The sequence below is a fragment of the Podarcis tiliguerta genome, assembly GCF_965153285.1.
Source record: "Podarcis tiliguerta genome assembly, chromosome: 3".
NCBI lineage: Eukaryota > Metazoa > Chordata > Lepidosauria > Squamata > Lacertidae > Podarcis > Podarcis tiliguerta.
Window position 1 is genome coordinate 35559925 of NC_139536.1, and position 13637 is coordinate 35573561.

The 13637-nt window shown below is 40.5% G+C and overlaps 1 protein-coding gene across 3 annotated transcripts in view; it reads left to right on the plus strand.

Annotated features, from left to right (window-relative positions):
- The window catches only part of KIF6 (kinesin family member 6), a 149733-nt gene that overhangs the window by 24048 nt on the left and 112048 nt on the right, over window positions 1-13637 (plus strand). For all 3 annotated transcript variants that reach the window (XM_083434456.1, XM_083434457.1, XM_083434458.1), the window contains exons 7-10: window positions 6489-6695; window positions 9313-9456; window positions 11457-11543; window positions 11757-11860. In XM_083434456.1, the coding sequence (XP_083290582.1) occupies window positions 6489-6695; window positions 9313-9456; window positions 11457-11543; window positions 11757-11860 (542 nt within the window). The remainder of the gene's footprint in view (window positions 1-6488; window positions 6696-9312; window positions 9457-11456; window positions 11544-11756; window positions 11861-13637) is intronic.

Consider the following 13637-nt stretch of genomic DNA (forward strand, 5'->3'; position numbering starts at 1 on the left):
TGCATGCTTGGATCATAGACCAATGTGAATTGGGCAAGCATGATTTTGAGGCTTGAGATCTGAGCAGACGCTAGAGTTCTTCATTCAATCCATTTTGATACGGTCATTACCATATGGTGATAGTAGACTACATTGTGTTATGAGAAGAGCTGTGAGTGAAGCCAGGAAGTGAGGAAAAAGGAATGAGATAACACATTCACATCAAGTTCACACATATGGTATATGAGTATGACTGTGATAGATCTTCATGGCATGATGTATATATCCACAAAGACTCAGAAAAAGACTTCTAAAAGCAACAATGGGCATTATTAACAAGGGTATGAAACCTTTCAATTCACTAGTGAGAAGAGCTCTTTTGCTTAAATCTATAAGACAACTTCAGAACAGCAAAAAATTAAAAAAATTAAAAAATTCAGTGGGAAATTTTCAAACACAAGGCAAAAAGACTTTTGATTTCTGGCACCTGGAAAGCAAGAATTTTTGGCACATTTGAAGCACTCATTTTGGCTTGTGTAAAATGTCATGGTCTGGCTTTTTAAGATTATGTATATGTTAATACTAACACTGGATATCTGGTTATGTTATCATCCAAAAGAGAAATAAAAATAGTTTTTTTTTATTTTTAACTGGTCAGTATTTTTTCTGATGAAGCAGCATACTACAAGATTGACTCTTGTCATTTTTTAAAACGAGGTTACCAACTTCATATTGAAAGAGACAAATTCAGAAGCTACTATGGCAACCAGAAAACATCTGCAAAACATAGTCTCTAGGCCTGAAGTACATAGTCAAGTTCTTATGGCTCATTTTCATGTCCTTATAGCAAAGCCAACATTTGCAGGAAAAGTTATTAAGAAAGTTACATGCTTTTAAAATCGGAACACTAGAAGCAATCTCAAAACTTCAGCCAGCTTTAGAGGTTTCGTAAAGTTATTAAATAAGAATTGCACATTAGTTAATTCTTCTGAGCCTGTAATTCTAGGTAAAAGAACCAGATTTGTTCGTAATTTTTGGTTTTTGAGTATATGCGTAAAATTACCCTTTACTAAATCTTTTTTCATGGAAATGCATGTTTTATGGTATTGTGCAACACATTTGTCCAAATCATGAACTGAATTAGGCTGACTGGTAACTATCTGTGCCAAACACAGATTGAATCGAGGCAGCTAAAAATCACTAGAATGGGTCAGGCGGACCCAAATTAATTTGTAGTGATTTCCAAAATGATATTAGAATAATAGAATTATAGAGTTGGAATGGACCCTGAGGATCATCTAGTCCAACCCCCTGCAATGCAGGAATATGCAGCTTTCCATACGACCTTGGTATTATCATCAGCACACTCTAACCAGAGTTTAATGTAAAGTTTTGCACCTAGTTAGGCAAAATAAGATGCACAAACATAGAATGGGTGGCACAAAACTTGACAACAGTACAGGATGTCCACAAGTGAAATGTGAATGCAGTTCCACAGAATCACAAGAAATAACATCCAGTTCATAATAAATAATGGTACCAGTCTATTCTGGTTTGGTTAGACCTCTCCTGGAGTACTGTATCAAGGTCTGGGTACTGCAGTTAAAGAAAGAGACTAACAAACTGGAACATGTCGCAAGAAGGGTGACAAAGATGGTAAGGGGTCTGAAGATCATGCCCTATGAAGAACAGTTGAAGAAGTTGGGTGTGTTTAGCTTGGAGAAGAGATAATAGCCATAGTCAAATATCTGAAAGGCTGCCTGCTACATAAATGGCAGAAGAAATTAGTTTTCTCTTGCTCCAGATCGTAGAATGCAAACTAACAGTTTCACATTGGGAAAATGGAATGACAGTGGCATGGATTGCCTTGGTAGGTGATGGGCTCCCTTGCATTGGTTTTCTTTTTCTTTTTAAACACAACAGAGGTTGCATTGGGTTGTTGTTTTTTTAAACAGAGGCTGGATAGTCACCTATCAGGGATGCTACAGCAGTGGATTTCCTGCATTGTCAGAAGGTTGATTATAGATGACCTCTGGTGTACCTTCCAAATCTGTGATTCTATTTTAACAAAGCTACCACAATAGCAAGACATAATGAAGCTGCAACTTCTAATCAGGAAAGGAGTTGTGCTAAGTCTTCTGGCTGACAGAATTGAGGCTGCCCTGAAGGACTGTAGCATGTCTTCCTGCTATTGCTTCAGACTTGGCAATCTCTTGAGACCGGGAAATGGCCAATGGTGGATTTCCAAGTGGATTTCACTTTCTTTATGCCATTCAGCCAACACAAATGAAATGGATCTAAACTAAAGAGTGCAGTTTCTATTTACAGAACTTTCAAAATAACGTAGGCCTTTCAAGTTGAAAAAGGCTTTACGGTGTGAGTAGTTCTTTGCAGGATTTTATTTATCATTCAACAGAAAAAGTTGAAATAATGACTCATAGCATGCAGATGCTTCAGAAATCTCAAATCTTGTTTTGTTAGGAAGCTAGATCAAAGAAGGCATGCAATTTAGTCTCCAGCTTGGTATTCAGTTTTCCTTAATACAAATGTAGCCTATTTTAATGAGAATGGAAATGTTTCAGTACAGGATTTTATTGCTGTACGATTTATTGCTCTGTTCTACTATTGCATCAATTTGGGATGCAGTGCACGTGCAGTATTTTGTCTATCAGTTGTGTTTCGGAGGGCCTAGAGCAAAGAGTTTTGGCAGTGTTCACATATCTTTCAATCAAAAGTAAGGATTTTAAATATCTGAAGATGACCATGGACACTTATTCCTGACCTTCATATTGGAGTCACCTCTCTTTTAGTTCCTATTATTATCATTATCTGTTAGTTTATTCTTCTAAATCTTGCAATTTTAAAGGACCATTCTAGTGTTTTGAAGCATTTTGAGTTGAAAGTAAAGAAGAGACTTCCTTAGAGACAAACTGGAACTTTTTTGGGGGGTGGGGATGGTTTATAATTTTCTGCATCCATTCCAAATTGTCAAGAGACTTTTCCTTCTCAAAAATCTCATTAATTGCTATTTTCACTAGTAAAATGCTGACAGTTTATTGTTGCTGCCAGAAAAAGACAGAATCGGCTTGAATTTTTTTTGAATGATTTTTACATGTACAGTATATCCTACTTTGTTCATATATAAAGAAGGTGTCATACTAATGGGCACTGCTGGGGATAGACCACAGGAAACCATAACGTTTGTGTAATCCCATGAATATGGAGCTAGCTTAGATTGAGTTTGGAACATGCTGTGGTTTGTTGATAAGGAAAGGTTGGAATCAGTGCACCCATTCATCTAAATAAATAAATAAATAAATAAATAAAAAATGCCCATGCAAGTATTTTCTAAGATGTGCAGGGATAATTTGAACTTTGTGTATTAAATTTGATGGTGAGTGATATCTGATTATTTCAGTGCACAAGCAGACTTTCATCCAAAGTGGGACTTTGTTTTACTGTTCTCACCCCGGAATCTTTTCTGGAGAACACTCCAAAGCAGATTTTGGGGAGCTGCAGGAAAGGAGGAGAGGAAGGGAAAGTTCCTTTGCATTAGCAGAAATCTTCTATGTTGCAAATAATTTGCCTCTTCAGTTCACGTGACCCATGTTTCTCCAAATGGATTTAATAACATGAGCAGTAAGCCATCCAATTCCTCAAGATTTTACGTTGCTGGTGATTCACAAAGCTGCGGATGGTAATCTTTCATGTGACCACAGTGGTAAATGTGTCATTACTGAAACTTATTAGCTGCCGTCATAAATGTTTGATTTTGGTATCTATCTTTGTTTTAATTTTGGCAAAGCTGCACAATTTCACAATACCACAATACTAGAAATATAAGGGAATAAAAATGTGAAGTAGCTGTTCAGCAGTTTTCTAACCAAAATCTGACGTATTGAATATTGTTCAAACCGATGCACCTTATTATATCCAGACATTAAAATACCACTAGTGAACAACAAGGGTTGACCTAGCATGAACCGCATTGGGTATTTTGAGATGGCATGTGATAGAGATGAGCCTATTTTGCCATGTAATAGCTGAGAGCTATGCAGTTGTTGCTGCTGCTGCTCTCTCAACTTGGGGGAAGGGAGTGCAGTACAATTGTAGCCAAGCAGAAACTTAAAGCAGCCACCATAAACTCTGGGTTTGTCACAGGAACTGTTTGAATTGAATAAAATGTGCCCTTTGTGCTCCTCCCATGATGCCAAGAACTATTGAAGCATTGTAGCTTATGATGTCATGGAATCCCGTTATAGAAAAAGTTATTTGCAAGTCACTGGAATCCATATATTTTTTCTAGATATAGATTTGCAATAGAAACCATCTGTTCTGAAATTGACCCATTCTGTAATCCCCTTTCATCTTCATGACTTCAGACACATATGTCTGGGATGTTTTTAACAAGACCAAAAGAGTTCTGAAATCACCAGCAAAATCTTTGTAGTGGACTCTTAACTCCTTATTAAATATTGTCTTTCTTTTTAATTTCAAATTGTCTGAATAGTGGCCTAGTGGATATGTAATGGAGCTTCATAACAAAGATGCACAAATGGGACAGTAATCTTGCTTTAGTGGCAATTTTGATAAATGATTTTCTCTTTCTGTTACTTTGTGCCAAGTCATCTATGTATGTGCTTTAGCAAAAAAAAGCCAAAGGTGTAGAACTACATTACAGTTACGTTAATGTTCCATCATTGCATCTGATTAATAGTTTATGATGTTATTGGCTTACATACGATTTAGGAATTTTCTCTTTTGAGGAAATCTGTCTACTGGAACTGCCACATGGAATAGACAGTAAATGATAAGGCAAAGCATCAAGTTAAATCTTGTTAATATAATTTAAGGATTGTTAATTTTTTTAAAACCAACTCGCTTTCTCACAGTGATTTCTATGGCATATAGTAGAAAGGGTGTGGTGATGGAAAAAACTACTTGTGGCCTAGGCATTTTAGGAAGCTGAGTTCTAGAGTTCTAGTCTTTCTGACATAAGTACTTCTACAAGGAATAAAAATTCTATAAGTTAGAATACTTCACTCATGAAATGTGTGCAGTACTCATTTACCACTGGCCAGTATTAGTTTGAGACATCTATAACACCATAACTTACCAGGCGCCAGGCAAAAATGTTTGTTTATAGACATTTATATGTCTGTTTATAACCAGGCTTTTGGTTGATTAAATTATTTGTGGCCTTTTAAATGTGTTTGTGGGAGAGGGTTATTGGTTTTCTTGTTGTTCTTGGTATGTATTTTGCGTCTTCATTTTTTAATACTGTAAACCGCCCTGTGATCTTTGGAGGAAGGGTGGCAAATAAATTTAATAAATAAATAATATCTGCATGATTGCATTTATTTGCACATTTCATGCACCCACAATGAGATTGCGTCAAAACTTTACAAGGCTGAAGACAGGCAAATTTCCCCTGCAGCAAGATCTGCTGGGATGAGTGGGGTAAGGATCCAGTGGATCTCTGCCTGAGTCAAGAAGTTCCTGGCAGTGGTGGAGCAAGTGGATCAGGTGCCTGGGGTGGTGCCCGTGCCCTGCTCCCAGGGGCGGAGCCAGACGCCCACAGGGCGGGGCAAGCTGGGGCAGGGTGCTCTGTGGGGCCTCCAAGGAGTCTGTCTGCCTCCTCCCACTCAGCCGCCCTATAGCTGAGGGGGAGGTGGTGGGCGGACTGTTTGGGGCAGCATGGAACCTGCGGGTGCCCAAACTACCACATCACTCCCAGGAGAGATGCATGGCTCAGGCGCACTGCAGGCCTTGCGGTGAGTGCCGCCAGGCATTTTGTCACCCCCCTCAATGGTGACACCCAGGGCGGACCGCCCCCACCACATCCCCCTTCCTCCACTCTTGGTTCCTGGTTCAGTCAGGCTATGCTGTCATATCTCCCCCATTCTGTCTCAGTGTGACCCAGCTGGCTGAGCTAACCCTGGGCATTTTAAACTGCTCTAAGTCCTGAAGAAGGGGCATTATGGAGGGGAGGGCAGAACAGAAGGGAGTTCTGAGAAGTGCTGCAGAGACATTTTGTGTGGGCTAAAGTAAGCATTAACAGAAGGGAGTGGGACTTAGACTGGATCTATGCCTGCTAGCATATACAGTTTTAGAAGGGAATTGGGCAAATTCATGAAAGACAGGTTTTCTCAAGAGAGAGGTATTAAACATGATAGATAAACAGACTCCTCACCACCATATACAAAGACAGTATGGACTGGATTCTTGGTGCTGGGGACGAGAGCATTGGGGGGAGTTATTACATTCATGCCCATCTTGTCTCTTGGGAACCTCTAGCTAGTCACTGTGGGAAAGCTAGACTTGATGGAACTTGGGTTTGATCCAACAGATTTCTATGTTCATAATGTGTTTGAATCTGTCTTCTTGACCTGCGTTTTTAACTTAGTCACATTTATATTTCATATATGATGAGGAGATATCTCTCCCCCTTACTATGTAAGCATTTCAGTTGGCTGCAGCTGAGTTTTATTAAATTCTTTGTCTCACAGACGCCAATGAATCAAGCCTCCACTCGTTCACATTGTATTTTCACCATTCATATCTCAAGCAAAGAGCCAGGTTCTGCAACCATTCGACGCTCCAAACTACATTTAGTGGATCTGGCTGGTTCAGAGCGTGTTGCGAAGACTGGAGTTGGAGGCCAGTTGCTGACAGAAGCCAAATATATCAATCTGTCATTACATTACTTGGAACAGGTATGGTTGACGTCAGTTCTTCATTTTGCTATTAGTTTGTTGTAGTAGTTTGCTTTTAGAATGTTCATGTTCCATTTCACTTGGCATTATGGCTAATCATTTGATTCAGAGAAGGAGTATAATGTCTCCCAGCGTAGTTTATTTGAGGTAATAGCATGGAGAACGTAATTTTCCTTATGCCATTTTACTGCACTGTACCTTTTAATAGAACTTCCTTCTTAAACACAATTTCAATGGCAGCTGTTGAAATGCAGTATATGTAGTAATGTTTTGTGTTCCGTGACCAAAGAAAGGCAGGTGTATTTCATGGAAAGCCTAACAAAGCCATCGTGGATTTTATCCCAGCGATTGAATTATACAACCAATATATACACTTTTCTGCCTTAGTATTTTACATGTTTACTACAGTGGTACCTTGGTTTAAGAACAGCTTAGTTTATGAACAACTTGGATTAAGAATACTGCAAGCCCGGAAGTAGGTGTTATGGTTTGTGAACTTTGCCTTGGAAGCAGAACATGTTGAGTGTGTTCCATTTGTAAATTTAGTCCCCGCTGCTATGGGAAAGCACGCCTTGGTTTAAGAACACATTGGTTTAAGAACGGACTTCCGGAACGGATTAAGTTTGTAAACCAAAGTACCACTGTACTAATCTTTCCCCATTATGATACTCTTGACACTTTTTCTTTGGTCTTCAACTCTAGGATCTCTACCTAGAAGCACATGAGTGTTGTATTAATAACATGTGGATAAATTATTACTACTGTGAATTTATTGCTACTGTATTAAAATAGTTTGAAAAACATTATCCATTAGCCCTAGTGTTCTGCTCAAAGAGAAAAGCATCGCACCTGCCAGACTACAGTTTTTTGGTTTTTTACAGATTTCACTATGGAGTATTGTTTCATAGCCCTGTGAATACTAATAGCAGTGGAAGGCTTTTGTTGATTTTGGAGTGCTCATAAACACAGTGTTCTCTCCCTGAAAGTTTCTTTAACATATTTGTAAGCCACAGAAACTGAGTATATGTCAGACATTCAAGGAGAAAAGTTGTCAGAACTGAAAGAAATGGACAGTGTGCTTTGTTTAACTATGTGCCTAACACCTTTCCCCCCTTCGGCATAGGGGAATTTAAAGTAGAACATTTAGATTTACTATAACTATAACTGAGAAATCTTTGCAAAAAGTTTACTTTGCCTTCTGTAGCCAAATTGTTGCTTTTGGACTAACCACATGTTGAATAAACATCCCCAACCCTAATGATTCTACCAGCATATCTCATTTTTTAGACAGCTGCAACATAAGTGTAGTGTCTGGAGTGTGTGATGGACCGAGGTGAAGGCAAAGAAACTGAAGATCAAACCAGATAAAAAACTGATGTTGATGGTTGCAGTTTATAGCACATTTTAAGTACCTCCTTTGATTGATGAGTTAAGATTTGCCACTTAACAGTGACTTGAAGATAAATGCTATATCTTGCTTAAAACTGAACTTTGAAATCACTAAGTATAAACTTAAAACAGCATATTTTGTGCTTATTGAATATTAAAAGTGCTCTTAATTTTGATTTACAATACACCTCTTCATTAAATACTGCTTTGCAGTGGAAAACAAGGACTCCCTGCTTCTTCTTGGACAGTTTCTTGTGGATCATAACTACAGTCTGTTTCTGTTATCCAGCAATGAGGTGACAATGTCATTTGCTAATCCAAGTGTTTTCTACAATTCCATGTGCTCAAGCATCTTCAGTAGCATTAGATAAAAGGGTCTTAATGCCAGCTGTCCACCAGCTTCTATGTAGTCCTCTCTACTAACCTTTGTCAAACATTATACAGTGCATGTTGTGGGAAAAAGAGCTGGTATGAGCAAGGCAGTAGTGCAAAGTATTTCCCAGTCCTGGAGATTCTGCTGTTGGGTAACAGCACCATGTCCTTTCTGTAAGACTACACAGAGGCTACAAAGGGGAAAAAAGCAGAAATTGGTTCATGCACCATTCAGAGGGAACTCATCCCGCTCATTCACTAAGGCAATTGAAACAAAAAGTGTTGGCCGAAGCAAGGAAAAAATGGGCAGTGCTTCAAAGCTCTAGGAGTTCCATGATCTAGCCAAGGGATAGCCTGTATGATGCCCCCCAGATATTGTTGGACTTCATCTTCCATTAGCCCCAGCAAGTGTGACCAATGGCCAGGAATTATTGGAATAGAAAGCCAGCAATATATGGAAGGCACGACACTGGCAGCTTCTTGTCGATCCTGTGCCATTTCTGTGACTTTACAAAGAGTCACTGCAGGAAAGTTCAAGGTTTTTTCTGGTATACTAATGCTATTGTTTAAGTGATCTGTAGGCCTGGGCTGCTCCTTTGGTGCCAAAATGCAGGGTAAAAAAACTAATAATTTAATAGTGTCACAGTTGGTACCACTGCAATAGTGTCTATGCTGATCCACTACCGGAGTGAGTCTTGATGAGCCAAAGTATCTGACATTTGCTAATGTATGCCACTGTTACAGTTGGTAAAATTCTCAGTTTTAAAGTAATCGTTTCCAGTATTAGAGTGACTTGTCCAAATATTCAAGAGCAAAACCAGAGTTCTAAGAGTTTCCATTTCTGTTCTTATTGCAGGTAATCATTGCTCTGTCGGAGAAGAATAGGTCTCATATTCCCTACAGGAATTCTATGATGACCTCGGTGCTAAGAGACAGCCTAGGAGGGAACTGTATGACCACAATGATTGCCACACTCTCAATAGACAAAAGGAACATAGATGTATGTCCTCTCAGTTTTTATTATAATTTGCTGTCCAAGAGTTAGTATTTTAAATTTATCCATTTAGTTTCATTCAAATATGTTTTATAAGCTGACAGATTTAATTCTACCCTAAACCCTAGTTTGCGAAGTGATGCAACACTGCCAGAGTAATTGGTAAACCCTATATTTTGAACCCTATATTAAGCTGCTTCTCACGCAACACTAAGCCATACAATGGCTTAGGGCGGGGGTAGGCAGCCTAAGGCCCATGGGCCACAAGCGGGCCATGGGGGTCATTTAACTGGCCCCCAAGCCACCCCCGAATCAAGCCGCCTGTTTGGCGAGTCCCCACACGCTGCGCTAAACTGGCACAGTACGGCGCAGGGACTCACTTCCGCAGCGCCAGAAATCGTGTCTGTGCAGACACAGATACCGGAAATCGTGGCGCGCGCACAATCTGGCTCACAGAGGGATCTCTGCTGGAGTGAACTGGCCCAGGTGAGGTAAACCTTGCCGACCCCTGGCTTAGGGCAACCTTCAGGCTCTCAGAGAGGACATTGCAGCTGCTTTACTTCTCATCTGATGCTGCTGTGCCGTGATCTAAGCTGTGTTTTCTTTATTTAATAATAATAATAATAATAATAATAATAATAATTTATTATTTATACCCCGCCCATCTGGCTGGGTTTCCCCTGCCACTCTGGGCGGCTTCCAAAATAATATTAAAATACTGTGATACATCAAACATTAAAAGCTTCCCTAAACAGGGCTGCTTTCAGATGTCTTCTAAAAGTCTGGTAGTTGTTGTTCTCTTTGACATATGGTGGGAGGGCGTTCCACAGGGCGGGCGCCACTACCGAGAAGGCCCTCTGCCTGGTTCCCTGTAACTTGGCTTCTCGCAGTGAGGGAACCGCCAGAAGGCTCTCGGTGCTGGACCTCAGTGTCCGGGTAGAGCGATGGGGGTGGAGACGTTCCTTCAGGTATACTGGGCCGAGGCCGTTTAGGGCTTTAAAGGTCAGCACCAACACTTTGAATTGTGCTCGGAAACATACTGGGAGCCAATGTAGGTCTTTCAAGACCGGTGTTATATGGTCTCGGCGGCTGCTCCCAGTCACCAGTCTGGCTGCTGCATTCTGGATTAGTTGTAGTTTCCGGGTCACCTTCAAAGGTAGCCCCACGTAGAGCACATTGCAGTAGTCCAAGCGGGAGATAACCAGAGCATGCACCACTCTGGCGAGGCAGTCCGCGGGCAGATAGGGTCTCAGCCTACGTAGCAGATGGAGCTGGTACACAGCTGCCCTGGACACGGATTTAACCTGTGCCTCCACTTGGACTCATGGTATTTCTTACTCCAGTCAAAACTGGAGTAGGTATACCTAGAACTGCAGCCTTAGTTCAGGAAATGTGCCCAAATGTAATTAAAATGACAATTTTCATTTTTGACTATTAATGTTTATTGAACTGTCTGTTTGGATAATGAAGTGTCCTTCAACACCTCCCGTGCACTGCTCTTACTGCAGAGATATGCTTGTAGGAGGGCAGGGTTCACCTCACATGCACAGAGGAGGGGCAGATCAGGCCCTATATTGTTTATAATAATTTTCTTATTATTTTATTAAATCACTTGCAACTTAAATACTTGTATTGGTTTCATTTGCTGCATTGTTCCAAATCTGTTTGACACTATCTAGTTCCATCTTCAGTTTGGATTTCATAGACTGGAGAACTTCAAGTGTTTATTTTGCTGCTATTCTGTGAACATTGAATTTGAAGACTGTTGTCTGTTTTAAACAGGCTTCCTCAAACTCGGCCCTCCAGATGTTTTGAGACTACAATTCCCATCATCCCTGACCACTGGTCCTGCTAGCTAGGGATCAAGGGAGTTGAAGGCCAAAAAACATCTGGAGGGCCAAGGTTGAGGAAGCATGGTTTTAAAGATTGCTGATTTAGTTTATTAATTATATAGCACACTTACTTGTCCATAATTGCATGTTAAGAAGATATTTCTTTACATTTAGGAATCAATATCAACTTGTAGATTTGCTCAGCGAGTTGCCCTTATTAAGAATGAAGCCATTCTAAATGAAGAAATTGACCCCAGACTGGTAAGGAATTTGTTATTTATAACTAGCATTTTTCAGGAATTCAAATTAATTTAATAAATCAGTTCAGTTTTGAAAGGTTCAGTCTGTCATCTACTTCAAGTTTGACAAAATAAAAGCATGAAAAATTGTACAAGATGAGAGAGGATTCCCAACAAAGTTCTTAATCATAACTTTAAATTCAGCCAATAAGTGGCACCTGTTTCATTGTTGCAGATAATAGCACGGCTAAAGAAGGAAGTTCAGGACCTAAGAAATGAACTGGCCATGGTGACTGGGGAACAAAGGCAAGAAGAACTGACAGAGGAAGAGCTACAACAGTAATATTTTGGTCTTGCTTCTTTTTTCTCCTCTTACTTTGAAATGTTTTAGTAAGTGGCATAATAAGAATCAGTTCAATTCTTAGTACATTGATTTTAAATGCTAATATATCCCACAGATTTCCATAGACCTAATTTCCAAGTACAGTGGTGCCTCGCAAGACGAAAAGAATCCGTTCCGTGAGTCTCTTCATCTAGCGGTTTTTTCGTCTTGCGAAGCAACCCCATTAGCGGATTAGCGCTATTAGCGGTTTAGTGGCTATTAGCGGCTATTAAAGGCTTAAGGGATTAGCGGATTAGCTGCTAAAAGGCTATTAGCAGCTTAGTGCCTTAGAAAAAGGGGGTGGGGAGCGAAAAAAAATTGCAGGAACTCGCAAGACATTTTCGTCTTGCGAAGCAAGCCCATAGCAAATTCGTTTTGCGAAGCACCTCCAAAACGGAAAACCCTTTCGTCTAGCGGGTTTTCCGTCTTGTGAGGCATTCGTCTTGCGGGGCACCACTGTAATATATTTCAAATTAGGGTTATAAACAACAGAAAGTGTCAGATTAGATTGCTTGTCCTGGAAAGCAGTAATGGGAATGTGAAGATTGGGGATGTTGTACTGCTTATGGCGAAACGTTAGGGGGGAACCCTAAAGTAAACTTACCTGAGAGCCTCCATGGCACACATCTGGATTTCTGGGTGGTTGCAGGTTTGATATCTAGTTGCCATGGGAAGGAGAACTAGTGGATGCCTAGCATGCACATCTCTTGGACTGGTGGGAAGAGGAGCAAGCAAAGGGGATGAGATAAGGATGATCTTGCAAGGTACACAGCTGTACTCCTTTCTCTGCGAGGAGGAAGGAAAGGGGTGAACAATGGTAACTGTGAATTCCTGCAGTTTAGTTCTTCCGTGGGTGGTGGCGTGAGATTCCTGTTGGGGTTTAGGAGTAATTTAGTATTGTAATGCTCAAATCTTAACAATCGTTCAAGAAATGCTCTTTGTGTTGAGAAGTGCTACAGAGCTAATTTCTTGTGGCCCAAAGTCAGCTTGAATGTATAAATTATGCTATGCCCAGATGTTTAGTATTGTGGTTCTACTTTATATAAGCAGAATGTGCTTGGCTGTGTTTGTGAAACACGTGAATTAGTAAACCTAAAACTGTAGATCCATGATAGCAGGCTGCAAAGCTTTTCTTAAGGGAAGAGCTGGCTTAGTCCTTACAGGGGAATCAGCAGGGCTGCTGTTAGGGGGTGGCAAACCAGTTCCTGGATCTCCTGTCTCTCCCCTCTTTTTAAAACAACTCTGTGCTTAAAGGGTGGCTGAGCACATTGCAAAGCATAGTGTCGATGAGACCCACAACAGATACCCTTCATCTTAATTTGCCCAGATAATTGCTGGTATCATAACCCAGGGCTCTGAGTCCCTATCGTTGAGGGAAGTTGCTGAAGATTCAGAGGACAACTTGGACTGGGAGAAAGATTTGCCCTCTGAATCAGCCTTTGATATCATTGCTTCCTCAGAGGTCTCAGCACCAAAAGGCCCCTTGATACCAATGTCTCTCCAGCATAAAGAGGTCATATTGCCTTCTTCAGACTCTGAGGACTCCAGCTCAGAAATCATGGTGGAAGCCCATCCTCCACCAAACTGTTGGAGTCAGTAGCTTCTACAACAGGCTGGGCCACTTAAGAATAAGGCACTTCACTAATAATGGGTGGGATTAGCTCCTCAGAGGAAGCTGTAGTCCTATTTGAGACTCAGTGTGGGTTTGCTGGTTGTTGGATTCAAGTCTACTTT